General features: G+C 38.4%; 1 protein-coding gene and 1 long non-coding RNA gene across 2 annotated transcripts; both read left to right on the top strand.

Annotated features, from left to right (window-relative positions):
* Positions 1–728: 728 nt before the first annotated feature.
* On the top strand, positions 729–7,919 carry LOC135078440 (uncharacterized). The gene is made up of 2 exons (XR_010258609.1): positions 729–1,029; positions 7,004–7,919. It is a non-coding gene; the product is annotated as an uncharacterized LOC135078440 (long non-coding RNA).
* A 12,454-nt stretch (positions 7,920–20,373) lies between these two features.
* On the top strand, positions 20,374–23,463 carry LOC135078622 (uncharacterized). The gene has a single exon (XM_063973151.1). The coding sequence runs from the start codon at positions 20,374–20,376 to the stop codon at positions 23,461–23,463; it is 3,090 nt and encodes a 1,029-aa protein (XP_063829221.1).
* The last annotated feature ends 223 nt before the right edge of the window (positions 23,464–23,686 follow it).

The raw sequence follows: 23,686 nt of genomic DNA, 5'->3' as shown, positions 1-23,686 counted from the left end.
CGTGCACACTCGTGGGAAGTGTGGCACGGACACGTGACTTGCATTATTGTATTGAAAAAAGGGTTGCATTTCATTTAGTTTTTTTTTTCTCATTTTTTTCTCATGATAATGAATTTAGGATTAAGAGACAAAGGGAGATAAAAAAAAGAAATTATGTCTTCCTAAAGATTTATATTTATTTACTCTTAATAACCTGCGTTGATTTGCGCGACACTAAATCACATGTCTTATAAAATAATAATGACATCACTTCTTAGACATTCTTGTGCTTTAAGAGACTCTGATATCACTTAATAAAATTTTCCACATTATAAATTACAATTTTCTTTCAATATTGACAAATTTACATAGACACGGACTCACTATTACCAATTTCCGCTGTCCTTTGGACCTCTTCATACCCGTACTACAATGTTTGCATTAACTAACATCCGCTATATACTTTAGTTTGAAAAACTCATCAACAATGCAAATAATGTAACACGTGTTTCACAAATAAATATTTTGTATTTGTTTAAAAAACGTTTGTCCAGCATAAGGGCGCTTTCAAATTAGGCGTTTTGAAACGGACAAAATATTTAAAAATTCTATGACTGCTGCAATGGAATAAAAATGTCAATTACCAACAGTTAGTGTGCGGCCTTGCAAACGCACGACAAACGTCCGTCTCAAAACGTCTAATTTGAAAGAGCTAGACTGATCGCACATCCATATTCGTGGCACGATTTTGCCACGCGCCGCGCATGTGTGCCGCGCCTTACTCGGCCACGACGTTTATGTCGCATAAACGAGCTAAGTTTACAAACGGCGCCTGCGCAGATCGCACGTTAGCACGTTAAGAGCCGCGGTTCGTGACACCTGACAAATGTGAAGAATCAACAAAGTTGTGTGATAACATGAAGGTGGCAAATAGTGGAATTGTTTCGAGTTAGCGAAAGTGATTGTCACGTGAATTATTTAATTCTTTCATTTCATTTTTTAAACGCATCTGGAAGTTTTCACCTGTTTGTTGGAACTATTGTTATAAATGTAAGTACTCGTACAATACAGTAACTTTAGACATGTGCGTTAATGGCCACTCTCCTTTTATGGCTTAATCTTCATGAAGGATACTTATGCATACAATTGATATTGTTACCATAATATTGATCTCGTCTTTGTATGTATCAAAATAACTATGACTGTACCTTTAAAGTGATGAAGTATATTTATCCAAAATATTTTTAATACGGAGTATAAAACTTCCTGGTTGCCTAAATAAGTCTTAGGCTGGGTTGCACCATCTTACTCTAACTTTGACAAACGTCAAAAATTTGTCAAACTCCATACAAAAAGCACCGGTTATTGTTATTATTACGGTTAAAAAAGGTTGTGGAACTCGGCCTTAGTTATGATACTTGACAGTTAAAACAGCTGTGTCAATTCTAAAACACTTGCATAACTGTAGATTCATTTCCTAGTCTTCGTGCAGTTTCTTTGATAATAACTCTTTTACAACTTCTTACATAGTTACGTGCAGATTTTATTTTATCGCAGGTGAATAAAATTTGTTAATTAAGGCAAGTGTACACATCAGTGCAAAACCGTGACTTCGCTAATTATTGAAAATTGCTCATTAAAATCAGTCGTGTGGATAATAATGTAGGATGTTTACAAATCATACCCCATTAACCGTGCAACTAAGTTAAATAAATAAATTGGATGTGAGGCAAAAAGTCACCTCGTATTTTTCACGTTTAAAAACTAATTTTGTCTGTTATAAAACCTAAACCTTTTTAAGTTCTTCAAATCCTCGTACTAATAATTGGTACCTACTACATAGGTATATGCGAACTTGATCTAAAAAGAAAAAAAAATACTCTCAAAACGTTGGGAATACTATTAGCTATCTGAAAGATATTTCATAATTAACTATTTATTCTAAACATAATTTTAATGGTTTTTGGAACCATTCAAATTATCTTTATTGGAACTTGTATTAGAACTGCTGTTTTTTATACATAACAATCAAACTATTTGTCTGCTCATCCAATTCCATACGAACATAAAAAAGATCAATCTACATTTCATTTGCTATGGTTAACACTAAATTGAAATGAGAGGCAATCAAAGTAGAAGCGTGTAATACTACGCTCAATCATCTAACTCTACCACTCAGCAAAAAATCAATAGATGGACTTTGACCGTTGTCTTGTAACTTAAACCCTTACCTAACTCAACACTAAAGACTGAGTCGATTCAGTTGAATTTATAAGGGAGTAGATTCTGCCCGCGACCTTCCTCAAATGAAATTCGCGTAGTTTTCAAAATATGCTCTCTTTATATCAAAATAAAAGGTCACTGACTCACTCACTAATCACGAAATTTCAGAAACTACAAGTTCGAGTAGTCTCAAATTTTGCGTGGGGGTTCCTTTTAGAACGTAGGTGCTGCTCACTAAGGCGGGATTTTGCAAAATTCCACCCCTGAGGGGTAAAACGGGGTCCACGCGCACGAAGTCGCGGGCGGCCGCTAGTCTTATCGTAACTGTAAAATAAAATAGAATAAATAATGTAACGTTAGTGAATTCAGTCAAAGAAAGATTCTTCTAACTTCCAACTTCAATCACATGATTTACATAAAGGTAATTTGGTTACAGGAGACTACAGAGACACTTAGGTACGTACCGTATTCACAAACAATGCTTACTTAGGTGAAGGAGCAAATCGAACACACAGCGTTAAATATAGCACTGTGATTGGTTTTAATGTGTCACCCTGTGCGTCCACGCGCGCCGTGAGACCTCATAGTAATGTTTGTGAATACGGGCGCTAATTATTAACATAGTTTTTCGAGTGTATGTATGTGGGTATGTGGGTATGTAGTATGTATGTATGTATATTGTATATTTCTTTGGCACTGCCTACAGCCTAAACGGCTTGACCGATTTTAGCGTGAGATGTATCGTTAGATTCGTCTTAATCGTGAGAGTGACACTGGCTATATTAAAATTGAAAAAATCAAAATGGCGGATTTTAGGTGCCATGTCTTAAAAAAAATATTTTTCTCAAAACCTATTTGAATATATTTTTTAATAAAAGATTGGACGATTTTTCCCCATTTCCTTTATTAGATCATAAAAACTTTTGGCTACATAAGTTGTCAAGTGTGAGCTATAACACTTGCTTTTTTTACAAGGTTTACCTTCCAATTAAGTAGGCTTTGTCGTTACATGAGCCTGAATTAATAATGCTGTTGACGGATTAGGTGTTAAAGGTCATAATCCAACGCCTGCTCCTGAGCGGCTCATCGTTATCGAAATATTTTGTACCCTAATTGGGTCTCCTCCAAAAAAAGTGTATTAATCTATCTTTTATTAGCTGGTATTTTTCCATTTTATACTACAGAGCTATTTGGAAGGTAGAAATATTTTTTGTATTTAGTCTAAAATCCTTATTAAGACTACAACAGAAATCCGTGTAGGTACATGTAACTTGTTTAATTTTGAACCAAAATGGCAGCCACTCAGCATGTGTTATTCTAGGCCAGGACTAAGTTATGTAGTGTTAAGTTAGTAGTGTTAAGTAGTTAGTAGTAGTGTAATGTTGAGTAAATTAATGTAGCAATAGAAGAAGTCCTTTCGCCAAAAGATCTATTATTCACAAAATGTCACTACGATACAAAGCAAAATTGAGCGTGAAGTCATTGAGATAAATGTACTATTATTTTAATGCGTGAAGCATGCACGGTCTGTCCATCATTTTTCAAATTTGCTATGCATTTTATCTAAAAAAATATTATGTCATCACGACTAAACCAATTTGCTGAGCCATTATGTGTTGCTGCGAAACACATCATGACTGCATGAGTATGCAGCCGGGTTAAGATAATGCGCGCTGTGATATAATCTTATCGATGCTTTTACATGGCAAATGTATGGACTTATCACATTAAATCGACAAAATGCCTCAATAAAAGTTTGTAAATAACAAACTTGTTTCAGCTGAAAGTAGCTTTACTTTCTTGTAACAACTTTTTATTTAGAAACTTAGTAATCAGATGCTTACTTTTGATCCTTTTTATCCCAATCCCAACTAATATTATAAATGCGAAAGTAACTCTGTCTGTCTGTCTGTCTGTCTGTCTGTCTGTCTGTCTGTCTGTTACGCTTTCCCGCTTAAACCTCGCAACCGATTTTGATGAAATTTGGCATAGAGATAGTTTGAGTCCCGGGAAAGAACATAGGATAGTTTTTATCCCGGTTTTTGAAACAGGGACGCGCGCGATAAAGTTTTTCTGTGACAGACAAAATTCCACGCGGGCGAAGCCGCGGGCGGAAAGCTAGTAAGTAATAATATGTCTTCTTTAATGCAAACAAACATTCTATGTCTACTTGTAACATGTCCAAATATTAAATAAACGACATCAAACGGTACGTTTAACGTTATCCAAATTCAAACAAGTGAGTTATTAAGGGGTGCATCACAGAAGCACAGTGTTTGCTTCCGTCCGGAAAAAAAGTCGTGTATCGTGCGGAAAATCCGGACGTTCCGGGAATTACACGGACCGTATCCGGGCGTTTGCGTTTGTGCAGTTTAGGGAACTCGCAGACGAGCGACAGTATATCGGCGACTGATCTCTCTCTCTCTCTCTCTATCTCCGAACTCCTAATCGGAACCGTTTAAGATCAAAGTAAAAGATCGTGAATTCATTACAAGACTGAAAAAAGTTATAAGGTAATTTATTTTCATTTTCATACATTTGGAACATAGAATCTCACATTATGAAGTGTAAACGACGAGACGAGAGCCGTGAATACTATATTATTTAATATTTTGATATCTTCAAAATACCTGCATACTTTAAAGTGCCAAAAGTAACACTTTTCGATCGCAAGCAGTTGCCGATATTACTATTGCTCGTCTGTGAGCTCTCACAGACGCAGTGGTGCGTCGCGCTGAGAAATGCACAATATTAGCTGGCAATAACTACTTCACTTTTTCATCGCTTTACGTAAAGGTATGCGTAAAAAAAGTAAACATGTGCATTTATGTTACTCGTACGTTTGCTTTGAGAAAGGCACTTTCAGAAGAAAAAAAATCTTGATAAGAACACGTGGTGGTCTCTGTATTTTTTTAAATAGTTGTAGAATAGGTAGATAAAGGGGTTATTCCGTATTCGACCCACGACAACTCAACCCACTCATTATTTTTCCTTACTCAACCCAATTTTGCTCCTTACTCTACCCACAACAAATTTTTAATTTTATGTTCCTTATTCACCCCAAAAACATTTCTAGCTCAACCCATTTTAAAACCACTTAAAAAATATAAGATTTTTATGTACGGTCGGAATAAAAATATATTTTTTAGAAATTTAAGCTCAGTTATTTTTTGTGTTAAGATCGTTGTATTAAATAACACAAAATCTCATTAATTTTCTTGTGTTGAAGTAAAATATGTATAAATAAAGGTACCTATTCTAGATTCTTGTATCGGATAACAATTTACATGAAATATGTTTGTCACAATGTACGAATATTCTATTGTCTTAAGATTGAATAATATTTTAGCTATGCTGAAAATACAGTTCAACGTTTGGAAACACAATTGTTTTCAGGCGTTTGACGTCATAACTAAACCTCTTTCTTAAAGTGAAAAATTAATAAAATTAAATTTACATAAAAAAAGAAATGGAAATTACTACATTTTTTTTATAAATATAAATAAATAAATATCTTTTGGACAATTTCACACAGCGCTATCTAGCCCCAAAGTAAGCTAATAATGATATATTAAATGAGTGTGACTGTTCTTTGGTAACAATAACAATTAGTATGCAGGAAGGAAGACTCGTGTCAAAGCCACAATATTCATACGCCATATCAACTATAAGGGGGCGTCCATTAATTACGTGAGACAATTTTGGCTATTTTTTAACACCCCCGCCCCCCTTGATGAGATTTCATGAGATTTTGCCAGACCCCCTCTCCCACCCCCTTATCTCACGTGAGATTTTCCAAAATGTATATTTGCAATGTAAATGAGATAATTCATGCTTCGAAAATATTATATTTTTTAAAAAACACCCGACTTGCGTAAAAAAATTAACTGAAGTGATAAAACAAAACAATTTAGGCCCAGTTTTTACTTTTAGTACAATTTTTAACTGTTAGTTAACATTTTGTTAATATTAAAGCATTGGTAGCAAAATTCGACAAAAAATGTATTGGTTATTTTAACTGCGGATCTAAAAACTGGGTCTGTGTTCACAAATGCAGACGGAGGATTTACTCTGTTTGTTGTGGAAAAAAATTACGTGATATTTCTCGACACCCCCCCTCTCCCCACATGAGATTAAGTGAGGTTTTTCTGGACCCCCTCCCCCCCTAAAAGTCTCACGTAATTAATGGACGCCCCCTAAATGCTCAATGTAGAAAAATGAAAAAAATATCAATAGAAGCCCGGCAATACTCTATCCCCAAAGTGGCCACTCCGTTGCATGCCACCATATTTTAGATTACGCACCGTACAATAGTTTGTGACGCCCAAAGTGGCCAAAAGGTTGACAAGACAACACAACCTTATTCCAACTGTAACAAAGACGTGTTGCGAACTTTTTGCCCACTTTTCGTGTCACGAACCATTTGACGTTGACTGAACCACTACTGCCGCGAAAACCTACTCGGTTTCAATCATAACAACCACTTGGGAATACACCGTGATCAAAGTTGTGAGAAGTAGCTAATAAAATTCGATTTCAAAATAAATACGTTTTAAAAATCCATGTATCGAATACCAATGAATGCGACGCAATTAAATTCCAGTTTAAAATGAAAAATATTTTTCAGTAATCTCCAATTTTCGTTTTCAACAACATTTTGAATCTGCACTGAATATTTTGCTTTATCGAAAATTTTCGCTGCGTTCCAATTAAAAATAAAAACACGGTTCCATGTACCGACAGGTTTTATTCGAAGTATTGCTCTTCAAACAATGGTTCATTTATTTATTTTTTGTTTCAGATACGGTGGCTGTATTTGCACAAATGTGGACCTACTCGAGTGTGGACATCCCGGGCTCTCGTATGAGCCGTACGGACAGAATAAAAATCTACTTGTCAGAGTGTGTTGTGTGTTTTTGTATAGTGTTCTTTATAATCTGTGTGGGGTTACTGTTGTACTTGTTTTTCCATCTGTACAGTACTGTGACGAGTGCGGGGAAACTCGCGGGCTCTTTGGTAGCTGAGAGCTAGTGTTTACACTTTGCAGCCTAGATCCTTCTATTGATGTTAATGTGTTTAGACATGTGACAGTATTACAGCATGGACCAACAAACCAAACCAAATGGTGCCAACTTCGTGACGTGAAGCGACTGCAGTGAAGTATCTCAATAAATTTATTATTACAATGTATTCTCATAGTTTAATGATGCAATTTGTAAAATAGAAAATAGATAAACATCCATAATGTTTCTCCAATTGCAATATTACTTTACTGGAAAATAGTTGTTTTTCCAGGTATAGTTTTCCTAGATTATTTGAAAAAATATGAATACTAAAAAAAATACATTAATTAATATTACTTAGTATACTTAGTTTCAATAAAATGTTAAAATATTCTCAAATATTTTGTAATAAAGATAATACTTTAGAAGAACAATACAAAATAGACTTTTTGAAAACAGTTACCCCTTATTCATAAATATACACCGTACTCTTTACACCTAACAAGTAAATGCGACGTCAAATGATAATTTTACAAAGTAGAGACGTTTTAATGTAAACAGCAATAACTGTGCTGCTTTTTATGAATAAGATGTAACTGTTTTTATTTAACTTTTATTCCTTAAGAAAACCGTCTGTGATGTTAACTAGTAGTTATAGTAATATGTTATTTGTTAAACAATATCCAAATACATAAACGTTTTACCTAAAAGAAACGTTTTCTTATTTACCTTTGTTATCAGCATTGTGTGGGGAATGCAAAAAAGATTTCGTTCTGAATTAGTAGGAAGTCTTTGTATGGCAACCTTGGAGGTTTTTATCACGTTTAACATCACAAAGGCATATCTTGTGTACAGACGGCACATCAAGCTAAATACTGAGCTTTATGTAGTTGTAATTGAGTCTATTTTCCAACATAAATGCACAGTTTGATGCGCTGTAGAGACGGTACTACGCAAAACAAATTTAGCCATGTTGACTCCACTCATAAGTCTCACTCTTATGAGAAGACCGATGTAAATATGTAGTTTAGAAATGGCGAAAAATTATCATTTTTTTAGGTGAAAAGCAAGTTGGATACATAATATATTGACTATTCTAGGACAGCCTTCGTAGCCTTTAAAATGTGAGTTTTAGTTTCGAAATCGCTTCGCTCTGGCGTTTTTTATGTTGTTACTTCGTTCCCTGAAGTGATTTCGAAATGTGAACTATTATGCAAAATGTCATTTTGTCTCTGGAGGGTGAGATTTATTGGAATGGTCAATAGTCAGAATAGATAAACTTGATCCTCACCCATCCCAAGAAAACAAACGAATTCCGTACTTTTCTATTATCAAAATGTTTTCGAGTGCACGAGAATCACATACGTAGGTATTTAATACTGATTTTTTCAGGGTAATCAAAACACAAATTTAAATGTATTACTACTACTTCAAAATGATTGAATCATTTTGAAGTAGTTAGGTAAACTGTGATAGTAATTTACAACAACACGAAAACTGAAACAATACCGTACTCTTTAAAATTCGCGCAGCATATCCGTTTCAATAACCAACTGCATTCAATTCTGGTTCATAACTCATGCAGGTAAGGTGCACTTTATTGGGCGGTTCATTTTCCTACTACCCTCCTGTATTATTACGTGTCTGTTGCCGAATAAAATCAATATCCGGTTCGGTTTAATAACCGTAGTTTTGCAGAGCGCCCGGATGGCTAATTACGGAGTAAAACTGACAGAGTCCATGAGCAATTACAGGAATAACCGGGATATATTCGCCATCGAGTGCAGGAACAGCGGGGTATTAATTTTGATCAAGCCCATTTTTAATTATGCAGACGCAGGTTCCATGTTTTAATTTTAAAGTGCTTGAAGCCGCGATAATTAAGGGAGGAGGTCGACTCTATCGAAGCCAGGTTGAGCCACTGGTCGCCAATAACTGCCAAGACCGCCATGGCCGCCACAAGATTTTTCTTATCTTCTGACATTACAAGAAACTTATTATACTTGTTTGAACACGGTACGGAATTCCTGAGTTCTAGGAGTAGTAGCCAAATGTCTGACTACATATTTAAGCGAAATAGCACCCAACTAAATGTATATGGGAAACAAACAATCTCTACTTTGATGTACACTTACGTCCTACTCAGACTTTAGGCTTCAAGATGATTTTTTATATCTACCTACCTACATTCATAGTTCATGGCGGCCATCGACTAAATGAAGCACTACCTTGTCCAACCTGTGGCGGCCACAAATGGCCGAGTGAGTGGTGGCCCTAAAACACCTGACCACTACCTAATGGATTATAATGGATTTTAAAAATGAAATCCATATAAAGCTTGCAACAGACATTTTCAACGAACACACGGGTGAGTAAAAGGTTTTTCCATTTCTGTAATCGAATATCAAAAGTAGAAAAGCGCTGGATAAATACAAACCACGAGTTCACTCCGTTAGCCGTTGCAGAGCACACAAACTAAAATACTGAATCCGTTCGGCTTTACTAACTCATACTGAATTTCATACAGCGAGATGTACTCGAATGTAAAAGTAAGTACTAGGTTTAAGTAATTATTATTATTTATGACATGTAGTAGGTATAAATTGTACGTAATAGCAGTAATAGACGTAGCATCTTTGTGTCATTTCGTGTTTCATAGTGACACCAATTACAATAAATATCTTGAAAAACTTATAAAATTAAGAAACTGTGTTCTACGTAGAGAAATTATAATTTCAACATTAATAATACTGTCAGTCCACATCTTACAGTCTTCGCTAAATAAAGGTGTATGTAATACGACTGGAATAGAGATTTAATAAATTGATTAATGTAAAGTCGAATACCTCTATTCTCAACACCAAGGACAATTCTTTAATAATGTAGTCATCTTCATTTGTTTGCTAGAAAGCCTAGCCTAGCCTAGGCGTCGACTTTATACCGGAGCAGTTTATAAATATCCCTTTTTATCGTTCTCCTTGAACCTGAAGCTCGTTCAATATTCATTAGGAGAACCTTCTGGAAAGTTTCTCACAGTCCATCAAACTCGACCTGTATTTTGTAATTAAAGTTACATACAGAGTATCCCAAAAACAATGGATAACCCTGCAACTATCGATAGGCCTCCTCATGATTTCTCTATATCAATTTTTGACCTTATTAAAAATATTTTTTAGAACATTTTTTTTCTATATTTTTTAGAAAATTGCCTCCCGCGATTAGTTTTTTCTGAATCCAATTTAACAAAATATGTAGTTCAAAAGTATTTAAAAAAGATAGAAAATCAAGGAAAATTGAATTGTTTCGCATTGCAATCACAGGTGGCAATTAAAAAATTTTAAAATCTCGAAAATTATGACTAGTCATAATTTTTTAAGTAGAGAAACCATAGTAAGGGTAATCAATAGTTACAGGGCTATCCATTGTTTCTAGGACACGCTGTATTAGAATATTATTAGGTAAGATAAGGAAAATACTCAATGTATTTGCTTGTATTGTACCTTTCGAACAAAACGTTACATTGCGATGTACAGATAACATGGCTCTCTAGCGAATACTCTAGGTCTAGTATATGCATGCACACCTTTAGCCTAGGTGCAGACCACCAATTTTTAATTGGCCGATAGTTGGGTCGAGCTGTTGATCAGTATGGGCATGTAAGGAAGTGCGCACATTACACCGATTTGGTATCGGCCGATTCTTCATACAAATTAGAATCGTGCCCAATTATCGGCCAACTAAAAGTCGGTGGTCTGCACCTAGGCTTAAGCTTCATGTTCAGTGCTTCAATACAGGTATGAAGTTACGGCTTAGTTTTGTAACTCGTTTGCAATTTCATTTTGGCTATTCGCAGAAATTCAATCATTTCACATTGCTGGAATTTTCCACGGCAAACACATTACAGCTAAAATCGAGGCCCAGTTAGGGGCCTTCCATTAATGATGCTCTTATGAAACGAACGTAATTGTGTACTGTGGTTTATTTTTGTATTTCAAAATAAATATGGTTCGCATAATATGAAATAATGAATATGAGTTTTCATTGAATCATCAAATATAAATTTTATTTCTGCTTGGCCGAAAATTCAACTGAAAAATGCCACATGACGTTAATTTATAACCAAATATGCAAATAATTTTGAAATAAATAAGTAAGAAAAATATTATTTACTAATTACAGTGATTATAATTCAGTCCTTAAATTCCCCGAAAAAAAAACACTGACCGAAATGTCTTCACTTAGTTACCTACTTCTTTGAAATTCTCGTAGTAATACCAGGCCTGTTCATCTCCGCGAGTTTACATCGAAAACAAAACACGCACGATTGCCCCCTACAAGAGTACTATTCGACAAGGCCTCACATACGAGCGAACATTGACTCACGCACGCGTATTCTTGTGTATGATGGAAAAAAATAAAGAAAATGGTGTACTAAATACTGTGCAGTATTTAACTGCCTAAATAATAATAAAAACACAGAATGTACTTTTTTAAGTTGCCTCAAGACTGAGAGATTTACTGAGAGATAAATAAGTAGTTAATATTATTCATGATAATTCATGCTAAATCATGTATTTCCCCCGCCATTTTTTGCAGATTGGCACCTCACGTCACATCATTTTACCGAAGTCAGCCCTATAGCTTCGGCGCAGTACCGATCACTGACGTTTGTCAACAAAACTTCTGACAAACTTGCTTGACTCTTGAGACAAGCTAAATTACACCATATTGTTAATGACATTGAGCATACATTTTTTTAAATACCTTCGCGAAGTAAAACTTCTGTACGTAGTACTTATTATTATTCTGTGGTAATACAACCTAATTCAAACTAAACAGTAAATTAGTTAACCTATCATAAACAAAGAGCTAATTAAAGAGGTCTTAATCAGCCTCAAACTGTAACTTTCGAAAGGTCTTAACTTTAGCTACTAACAAAACTTAACCGAGAGTTACTAAATAAGTATTGAACGAACGTGTGCTCATAATAGGTTTGCAATATTAGGCTCTTACTCAATTTTGGTTAAAACCGTCATTATTATTAGGGGATTTGTCTCTAAAAGGAACACAACCCTTTCTTAATCGCCAAAAGCAACATGGAGGATTTGGCCTGCACACTATTTTATTAAAGTACTTACAATTTTCAGGTCTTTTTAAGGTAAGTTAGAAAGACCTCGTATTTACCCGACTGCGCCAGAAGAAGGGTTATTACTACTATTTCTTTCAATCCTTAGCGAACGTGGGTACTCAAATGGGACCCAGACACTGTATCTAATGCGTAACCTTGTGGCGGAATACTTAGTTTATTAACAGATATGATTATGCGTTCAATGATTCCTCGCCATACTTACAAAGGAGATCAAACAATTCATGTGTACAAAGCATTTGACAAGCCTATAATTCTTTTGTTTCATAAGAAAACGAAAGACAATGCAGTAAAAACTTAAAGATATGGTGTAGACACATTTTTTCGCGACAGCGTGAAGTGAGACGAGTGTATTTAATTATAAAGACTCTACCATGGGGCATTTCACGCGAAGCGGACAGCGAAAATCAAGTCAGGTTTTGGATTTTGTTCATATTTGGATTAAATGTACTGCTATATGACCTGAATGGATGTGCATCATTATAATTTTTTTATGAAGCTTAGTTTATTTTTTATGAGCGTTCAAAAAATTGGTAAAATTTTAGGAACAGATTTTTCTGAAGCTATTACTGCTATTATTACATTTGATTAAAAACAAACTGACTATTGGACTTTTGAGAATAAGTAACTGTGTTTCTTACTATTTACTACAAATTTGAAATTTCTTTTTTGTTCACATAGAAAACCGGAAGTAAAGTTTTAAAATCGAATTTTACAAAACTTCGGTATTTTTAATTTTTTTTATTTTTATTTTAAAATATACCTAGTAGTCTATAAATAACGTGTGTAAAGTTGTAGAATGGAGTCTGTATTGCTTTTTGATTTAGACGCAGTACAGTGCCAGCGCGCCGCAATGAGCGTCATACTGGCTATCGACATTTGGCTACTGTATAAAAATTATTTGTTCGAAAACAACTGAAACGTTAATATTGTTGCATGCATACTCTTAAACAATTATAATTTTGACTCGGCGAACTTCGTACCGTCTAACAGACAATGATTGTTGGCATTGAGATGGTGCGTATTACGTCGCGGACTACCCACATCACATCTTATTGAATAATACACTAAAAACATAATTCTTCTTTTTTAGGTAGTTGGCTAGCTACCTCCATATCAAATTTCATCAAAATCTGCCGAACCGTTCTTGACTTATAAATCGTGTAACTAACACGACTTTGTTTTATGTATAAAACAAAGAACGGCTGAACAGATTTTAATGAAATTTGGCATGAAGTTAACTGGCACCCCGGACTAACATATCCCGACTACCCAAAAAGAAGGGTAATGTTTTAATAGTATTATCCAATAAGTTGTGGGTGGTCTGCGACGTAATACCATCTCAATGCCAACAATCATTGTCTGTTAGACGGTACGAAGTTCGCCGAGTCAAAATTATAATTGTTTAAGAGTATGCATGCAACAATATTAACGTTTCAGTTGTTTTCGAACAAATAATTTTTATACAGTAGCCAAATGTCGATAGCCAGTATGACGCTCATTGCGGCGCGCTCGCACTGTACTGCGTCTAAATAAAAAACCAATACAGACTCCATTCTACAACTTTACACACGTTATTTATAGACTACTAGGTATATTTTAAAATAAAAATAAAAAAAATTAAAAATACCGAAGTTTTGTAAAATTCGATTTTAAAACTTTACTTCCGGTTTTCTATGTGAACAAAAAAGAAATTTCAAATTTGTAGTAAATAGTAAGAAACACAGTTACTTATTCTCAAAAGTCCAATAGTCAGTTTGTTTTTAATCAAATGTAATAATAGCAGTAATAGCTTCAGAAAAATCTGTTCCTAAAATTTTACCAATTTTTTGAACGCTCATAAAAAATAAACTAAGCTTCATAGAAAAAATATAATGATGCACATCCATTCAGATCATATAGCAGTACATTTAATCCAAATATGAACAAAATCCAAAACCTGACTTGATTTTCGCTGTCCGCTTCGCGTGAAATGCCCCCCATGACATTTGAAATTGTTGCTTATTGTTCTAACATTACATAATAATGTATACAGGGTGTCCCAAAATTAGCACGTCACACTGACACTGGAGGAGTCTAAGACGTATCGAACAAGCATAATTTATGTCCATAGAAAAGTTTCATAAGTTTTCTACTTATTTTTATTTGACTATATTATCAACGCTAGTTACAAACTAGCGTATAGAAAGCCCTGCAAATGCAATTAAGCGTTAGAATCTATTCTCTATGCCATTCTTATTAATTATTCACACATTGAGTCACGAAGCAACCGAGCCGTTATCATATCGTCGGGTGTCAACGTCACATTATCAACAATGTAGAGGACGAAAATAGTACTAGCACCTGACAGCTTGTATCTCTTTCAGAGGGCCTATTCCGTACGAATGTGCCCTTATTTTCGGCACTTTCCATCTCTTTTATTCATGTTGAGGCTATATTTAGAGTGACAAAGAGAGTGGATGTCATGAAAGCCTCCAGTGAAAATCAGAGTTCTGTTCTTAATTATCTGGCTGTCATTTTGAGTAGGTACTCAACTTTACACGTAAAAAAAACCTACACTAAAAAAGTAGAAAAATAATTACTAATTACCTACTTATTTATTAGGACGAATTATTAATATTTATGTAGGTATACCATGATTGATACTTCTGGAGTCGGTGCCAAGATTATGAAACATGTAAAGTTTGCCTGCACCGACTCCAAAAGTATCAATCATGGTATACCTACATAAATATTAATAATTCATCCTAATAAATAAGTAGGTAATTAGTAATTATTTTTCTACTTTTTTAGTGTAGGTTTTTTGGAGTCGGTTTTAATTTTTTTTATAAAATTTTACTTATTTCTTGCTTTTTAGTTAACTAATTATTACCTTGATGTTACCACTGAAGGTAGGCAGTACATTTAGACCATATTCTTAATGTATATTATAAAAAAGTTCATCCCCAATTTTCCACCCTTGGGGGTGAAATATTTTCTTCAAATTCACATGAAACCACTCTTTTGATAATACCTATTCAACAAAAAAATAATCGTTCAAATTGGTTCATAATCGGCGGAGATATTTCGTATAAAAAAGTTCATCCCCAATTTTCCACCCTTGGGGGTTGCTTTTTTATTATTAAATTTAAATGGGACCACCCTTGAGGTATTACCTATACGCTGAAAAAAGATTTGTTCAAATCGGTTCATAATTGGCGGAGTTATCGCGTAACAAACATAGAAAAAAAAAAAAAAAAAAAAAAAAAAACATACGGGTCGAATTGAGAACCTCCTCCTTTTTTTGAAGTCGGTTGAAAATCATACCTTACAGGTGTATTGACGATTTTTACGTGTAAAATTTTAGTACCTACCAAATAAAGATTCTTCTCTTTCTTTTTATTTTTTTCTTTCTTTATTTCGTCCGACGCCTACCTGCCTCACGCTGAAACGATGACCAGGTAAAGGTGGTAGACCTGCTGAAATTCTAGATTCAGAACGCTTGCAACTGGTGCTCATGATGGCCTAAAGGAAGGTAATAATGGGTTATATTTATAAGACTTTATAGCTGATGCCTCACAACACTCACTGAGAGGATTTCGGCACATGTGCGTGTAAAATCACGCAGCTGGTTGCACGCAGGACAAATATTTCGTATTAACTTAGGTAAGTGCCTAAAGCCAATCCGCGTTCCTGTGTAGGAAAAACATGTATTAAATAAAGAAATGCGGGCAGCAGCACGCATGCTGATTAAATCCACTCGCGTGCTGAAATCCGCATTTCAGGAAAAAGGCACTAATGAACTAAAGTTTTTATAACGGGACTATTCCCATCTCTCTATCCCACCGCTGCAACTCCTGTGTAGCCAGGATCTACAGCTTGACCGCCAATAAAAACCCAACCAATGAAGGTCAAGTTTGTCCCAAGAAAAACTAAAATGTCATTGGATCCGCAACGAAATTAATCAGAAGAACAAAGGAGGAGTTCAAAGTTAAGGTTCGACTTCCCTCCAGTGTAAAGCGGATGACAGGAGACAAAACAAAGGATAAGTAAACTTTAAAAAAAAGATAAGCACCTCGAACAGTAAGTATCAATTATGGGGACCTATCTGAGCTGAAGTTTGATTAAAATGAAGTTAAAATTTGCATCTTTCTATCAACCGGGTCCGGATGAAACTAATTACCCCTGTGACCCAGACAAAGGTGAGCCGGCCGTGCCGCTAAAAGTCGAGGCAGACCGGTAAACCGATAACCGGCAATTGGCACATCCTCACGGAATTTGCGTATCGATAATACGCTTAAGACATCAAACATGCAGGTCGTTTGATGTTTTGTCGCCATCTCACTTCTATTTTATGACTGATTCATTTATGGTAATATGGTATCAATAAACAAGACTATTAAATACCAATAAAGTAGCCAATTTGAAATAGCCTATAAATTATATTGCATTCATAGGATTGGCGAACCTCTCTTCTATTTTCTGTGATTTTACCCCTACACCTGCATAGAGGCAATAATGTGGACCAGGGCTGTATGCATTTTAACAGACTTATTTAGGAATTTGCCAAACCCTATAGCGCCCATCAAAACAATCAGACTTATCAAATCGATAACAAAAAGAGATTCTCGAATTTATTCACAATGTAGCCATTCAGAAACGTGGTCTCGGAATGAAAAGCGCTATTTGACAGTACACGGAGCTATCGTGCACAAATCAAAACGAACCGGAAATTATCACACACAGGGCCATTTGGTCCGGCATTGAAGCAATACTACCGGTTACAGGAGAGAAAACCGGTTATAGGAGGGAAAATCGGTTGCGAGGGAGAAAATCTGTCCTTGTGTTGGCTGACTATGTGATCATCTACCGAAAAACATTACCAGTGTATGTAGAGACATTCATAAAGTATAGAAAAAACTTCTGTAAATTAAAATAGAGCCAAATAAATAAATATTCGCGACAGTTTTATAACAAAATGGTTTCATGGACCCTTTAATTTTCTTCTTCTATAATTTTACACGGAAAATACCATGTGTACTTATGTAACTACCTGTAGGTAAGTCTATACTAATATTATAAAGAGGAAAGATTTGTTTGTTGTCAATAAGTTTTTTATTCTTAACGAATGTAAAATGGTTTATAAGATATACCTAGTACTTTGTAAGACAATATAGTCAACAATGTTAATCTATTTACGGAATTGGCCTAGAAAGTGGAGTCATTGACTCATTGATAAGAAGCATACTTACACCTACGAGAATAATGTAGTTTACCTTATCTATAACAATAAATAAAGTATTTTTTGTTAACATTGCTAAATGTTTAAGAGAGCTGGTGATAACCTTGTGACTTACAAATAACAATTAATTTGTTTGACACTTATTCAGATATTAAAGATGTTGCAGCCAAAACTCATAATCAGTCAAAAGTAGTTTTGACTGATGCCCTTGGTCAATATCACATTGACCAAGCGCGTTAGTCAAAATCACTTTTGAGTGTAAAAAAACAGTCAATAAGTGGTTTAGCCTTATTTAAAATTTTACCAATCAGTGAAAATTCATACAAGGTGTTAGGATTAGTGAAAATTACTAGGGAATCATAAAAATGTGTTATAAAAACATTTTTAAGTGTAACATTTTTGTGATTTGTGCATACAAAATGATCACGCCTACCTTGGGTACTAGTTTTAAGACATATGGATATGTCACTTAAAAAAGATATACCTACTGAAACTCTTTTTACCTGGTGGTGGCTGAAAGCCCATTATGTCAGTCCCTTTCATTGAACCATGACGCTTGATGATAGCTTATTAAATCTGCCACCCAGGAGAACTGAGCTGTTACACCCCACACGAAATACAAAGAGGACCACAAAAAGTGTTTTCTTAAAACAATCATCATCATCATCATTTCAGGCGTAGGACGTCCACTGGGGAACATCTAGACCTCCTCCAATGATTTCCATATTGGCCGGTTGGTAGCGGCCTTCATCCAGCGCCTTCCTGCTACCTTTTTAAAACTATCCCAATGACGTAATTCTTGTAGTAAAAATCGTTGGTGCTTTCAAAATACAAGTGTATGTTGGTATGCTTTTACCTACAAACCACAACACAGCGCCACGAAGGAAAATCGATGTAAAGGGACGCAGATCTATCCAACTGAAGCCCAACAAATTCTAAACTTTAAAAATTTTCCACATAAGGACGAAATCGACTCAAAGGGAATACTTAAGTTTGTAAGTGCGCTTTAGCGTCAAGGACTAAGTTTATTAAGACGACATTTTCTTTGTAGTAAGACACGGTCAGCTGTAATCAATTCTGAACCTTGCGGCCTAGATTTGAAAACCGGTTTTGAGGTTGGTTTTTAAACTAGCACTAGCTTACTATTTTCAATTTTGCTCTCTGATATTTTAAATTACCTACGAGCCTCATTTTTCAGAGAAGATTAAAAATTGTTTCTAAAGATTTTTTGTCAGTCATACCTACATCACTCTATCTTTCAGTTAGCGAAAATAAAATATGGAATTTACAGTACAAAGACAACCAAAGCAAGGAGATCGCAAGGAAAATCTTTCCAGGCTTAGAATTGCAGTTAGTATGTAGCTGAATTTAGTTAGTACCAGAGATTGATCTTGCCAATTTGCGATCTACACTCTGCTTCAGTTCACGCCCGCTTCTTAAGCTCCTTTTGATAATTCAACGCTCATTTTGTAGGTGTACCGTGTACCAATAACTAGTTAAGTAGCAACAGTTTGCAGGATTTCTTCAGAGCGCACGTTTTACTTTTAACAACAAAATTTAGCATTTTTTCAAAAGCTGGACGCACCATGAGTGGATTTCCATACACAAGAAACACCGCCGCAGCGCTCGACTTACTTTTGCGATCAAAATAGACAATTTTGGAAGCGACGGTAAACACTTACCATCAGGTGATCCGTCTGCTCGTTTGCCTCCTGTCACATAAAAAAAAGAAAGTCCCCAGTACGCCATTTTGATAGTGCAGCGGAACACGAAATCGCTGATCCTAAAAGTAGCACATCCTAAAGGTCCTAAGTGAGGAAATGATCTAGTCCATATCTATGTGAATTTGACAGGTCACTTTTGTATTTCTTACTTACATACCGATTTCCAACTATCCACCCAGGAATATTGGCTTGAATGAGACGTGATGGATTAGATAGTACAAAGGCGACTCGACTTATTAAGAGTAATGCGGTCAGTTGCATCCTTGTGAATTTGATGCTAGTATAACGTAAGGCGTCCTTCGTTTTGTTCTCTAAAATATCTTTCATGCTCTCATGTATCATTATGTGAAATAACTTATTTAAATAATGCCATTGTTAGCGACGTCAACCGAGAAAATACGCTAACTTATTAATTAGAATCGATTAGCAACGTTAACAGTCAGATAATGTTGTAAAATAATCAATTAGAGTCGATTAGAGATAAATAACATTCCATCTCTTTCTCACATTATCTGTCATCTCGCTTGCACATCAATTACTCTTCCACAAACTTCTGGAATATTCGAGAGAAAAAGAAACAGGACGGCAACATCGGACCTCTCGCTTCGAACATTCCAGAACATGAGAGACAGAGACAGGAATATCGGGAGAGAAAGGGATGGATATAGCCCGGGGCCCTATAAATACGGAGCGAGGCGCTCCGGGAGACAAGTTTGAGTTTATATGTATTGTTATGTTCAGTTCAGAGAACAAGTGCTCCAAGCAACAAGTGATCTGAAGAAGCAAGAACTGAGAAAAGGAAGCGAATAATAAACGCGAGAAGTCTCAGCAAGTGAAATAGTGGTTTTATTCCTGCAAGTAGCACCTACTACGCCTGACATAGTAAGGGCAAGCTCTCAACGGCAGTCATCATCGTCCGGTCAGCGCTCTCGAACACACACAAACGCATACAGTCCACTGCAGTCCACCACATTTTCCTGGTCCTTCGAGCCGGATCACCACATTTTCCTGGTCCTTCGAGCCGGATCACCACATTTTCCTGGTCCTTCGAGTAGCCGGATTACGGGAATAGCGAAGATGCCTGTCACCAGGTCGGAGAAGCTACGAGGTGCCGCCGCCGCGGCTAACGCCGCCGCCGCAGGGAGAATTACGTCGTCGCCGGTTCATGAAGGAAGTACTCCGACGGAAACCACGGATACTTCATCAACGCTGACCCCGTATCCCGCCGGGGGCGCGTCCTCACCGCGCATCGCCAGGGACCACGCCGCGCCGGCTGTTAGCACCCGGGTTATGGGAGAGCCCGGCGTGCATTTGGGAAGAGGGGAACCAGCACCGCGCTCCTCCACAGAGCAGATAACCGCCGACGTCACGAAGCCACACGAAGCACTAAGGGCCCGTATCGCGGAAGCAGAGAAGAGACGTGCCGCCGCCGCCGCCGCCGCCGCCGCCGCCGCCGCCGCCTCCACGCCCACCGCGGCCAATGTTGCCGCCGCCTCTGCCGCCGCCGCGACTCCCGCGACTACGGTGACCACCGTGCCGACTGTTGAAGGACAGTACGCGCCACCCACGCCGCAAGTGCATGAACAAACGCCGCGACTGTCACGAGTGAATCAAGACACGCGCTCCGTCCGCTCGTCAAGAAGAAGGGCAGAAATAGAGGCCAAATTAAGAGTGGCCCGCCAGGAACTGGAAGTTGCCAAAGCGGAATTGGAGTTGGCCCAATTGGATTCCGACATGGAAGAGGATCCAGAAGAAGTGCAGTACAGGCAAATGCAGAACGAAGATTGGTCGGACCACTTGAGCATCATCGCCGAGAAGGTACCGCCGAAACCACAGCCGCTACAGCCGCCGCCGACCGCCGCGCCGCTGCCGCCGCCGCCACAAGTTCTACCGCTGCCGTCGCCGCCGCCGCCGCAAGTGTTGCCGCCGTTCCCGCCGCAAGTGTTGCCGCCACCGCCGCCGTCGCAGCCACTACCTTCGGAAGGGAGGACCGATATTCAAGAATTGGCCATGGCCATCACCAAGCTGTCACAGAGGGCAGAAGGTGGCCTCACAAGACAACTGGTCGACCTCCCAAGTTTCAATGGCGCATGTGAAGAATGGCTCGCGTTCAGAAGGTCATATGAAGACACCGCGCGCTCCTTCACGCCGGCACAAAATTTGGCGCGACTACGAAGGTGTCTCCAGGGGCACGCGAGGGAGGCAGTCAAGAGCCTCCTGTTCACCGCCGAGGATCCGGAAGAGCTGATGAAGAGCCTGGAGGTCCGGTTCGGCAGACCTGGAGCCATAGCCCTGGCGGAGTTAAAGAAGATGGAAAGGCTGCCAAGGGTCAACGAGTCATCAGGGGAGATCTGCATGTTTGCCAGCCGAGTCCGCAACACCGTGGCCACCATCAGGGCACTCGGCAAAACGGAATATTTGTGCGCACCGGGGGCCGTGGAGTGTCTTTTTGAGAAGATGCCGCCGACCATGAAGTCTCGGTGGCTGATGTACCAACGTGAGCGCCGGGCAGAGGGAAAACCAGCGCTCGAACTTATGTACGACTTCATGGAAGTTGAAGCAGATATGAACAGCGACTACGCTCCCCCGGAAGTGTCCTGGGACCAGAAGAGAAATATGTTCAAGAGGCCGGTTCACCATGTCCAACAAACAGAAGGACGCCGTGAAGAACCGAAGACTGACGCGAAGAAGTGCCCAGAATGCCGAGAAGATCACTGGCTGTACGAGTGCAAGAGGTACAGGGAATCCAGTGTAGACGGAAAATGGGAAATGGCAAAGAAGGCAAGAATGTGTTTCAAATGCCTGCGCTTCAAGCACGCAAGGAACACATGCCGGGCACAGCCGTGCAAGAAGTGCACGAGGTGTCATCACACCAGTCTTCACTCGGAGAAGTCCGCAGCAACGAAGACTCAAGAGAAGCCCGTCAAAGGAGTTGTGTCGTCGGTGCACACCACGAGCTGCGGAAAGGCCTACTTGAAGATGACGCCGGTAAACCTCTACGGGCCCAAAGGGACGGCAAAAGTGCTCGCGCTCCTGGACGAAGGGTCCACCGTCACGCTGCTGGACTCATCAGTAGCAAAGAAGATTGGGGCGCAAGGGAAGCCGGAAGCCATCTCCATCGAGATGGTCGGGGGGAACGGAATGGTGAAGAGCAACTCTCAGAAGATCAACATGAAGATCAAGGGGGTCCATTGTAGAAATAAACTCAACATGGAAGCGAGAACAATCGACAACTTGAAGTTGACGAAGCAAGGTGTCGAAGAAGGAATGCTTCAGAACTGGAAACACCTGAAGAAAATTAGGAAGAAGCTGGTCTACGACAAAGAAGTACCTAGACTTCTGATTGGGCAAGACAATTGGGGGCTGATAGTCACACGGAGACTACGCAGAGGGAAGGCCTCCGAACCAGTTGCCTCTTTGACCAGCCTTGGATGGGTTCTGCATGGATGCAACACTGGAAGAAGTGATCCAGTGAAGTTAGTGCCCCACAGCAGATTAGTGGAAGATGGAACGGAAGCCTTGGTTCACCAACACTTCGAGAAAGAGGACATCGGAGTGGAACCACGTCGGCCATGCAACGACGCCGACAAACGGGCTCGCAGTGTCCTGAAGAAGACCAGCAGAGGGCATCAGGCACATCAGCGTCTCATCAAGAGGAAGTTGGAAAAAGATCCAGCGTTGAAGACTTTGAAGAAAGATCGCTTCGAGATGAAGGATGAATACACCGGAGAGGAGAAGAATTCTCAAGTTGTTGCCACATTAAAGGTAACACCAGAAGTCACTCCGGACCCGAAGAGATTCTCCGATTGGACTCAACTGCTACCTCATCGGGAAGGCAAACTGGAGGACAACGCAGCGCTTCTGGCAAAGATGGCTAAAAGAGTACCTGCCAACTTTGATGCCAAGGAAGATAGCCGGACGGGAGACAGAAGACCCTTAAGTCGGCAACGTCGCCTTGAGATTCGACGCAACGCCACCAAGAAACTCTTGGCCACGAAGGAGAGTACAGCGGGTATACCCTGGTCCGGACGGAAGAGTACGAGTCCTCGACGTGCGAACACCCGGAGGAGTGCTACGGCGACCGAAGCGACGAGTGGCAGTTCTGGTTCCTACCAAGACGTCGCATCCAGAAGAGGGAGTGCTTCGCACTGCGGGGGAGATTGTTAGCGACGTCAACCGAGAAAATACGCTAACTTATTAATTAGAATCGATTAGCAACGTTAACAGTCAGATAATGTTGTAAAATAATCAATTAGAGTCGATTAGAGATAAATAACATTCCATCTCTTTCTCACATTATCTGTCATCTCGCTTGCACATCAATTACTCTTCCACAAACTTCTGGAATATTCGAGAGAAAAAGAAACAGGACGGCAACATCGGACCTCTC

This window comes from Ostrinia nubilalis, chromosome 15, assembly GCF_963855985.1.
Source record: "Ostrinia nubilalis chromosome 15, ilOstNubi1.1, whole genome shotgun sequence".
Classification (NCBI taxonomy): Eukaryota; Metazoa; Arthropoda; class Insecta; order Lepidoptera; family Crambidae; genus Ostrinia; species Ostrinia nubilalis.
The sequence above is the reverse complement of the archived record's forward strand: the minus strand, read 5'-3'. Positions and strand labels throughout refer to the sequence as shown.

What these genes read in the sequence shown, in the direction of transcription:
- LOC135078622 (XM_063973151.1), top strand. Translation starts at nt 20,374, where the DNA reads ATGCCTGTCACCAGGTCGGAGAAGCTACGAGGTGCCGCCGCCGCGGCT.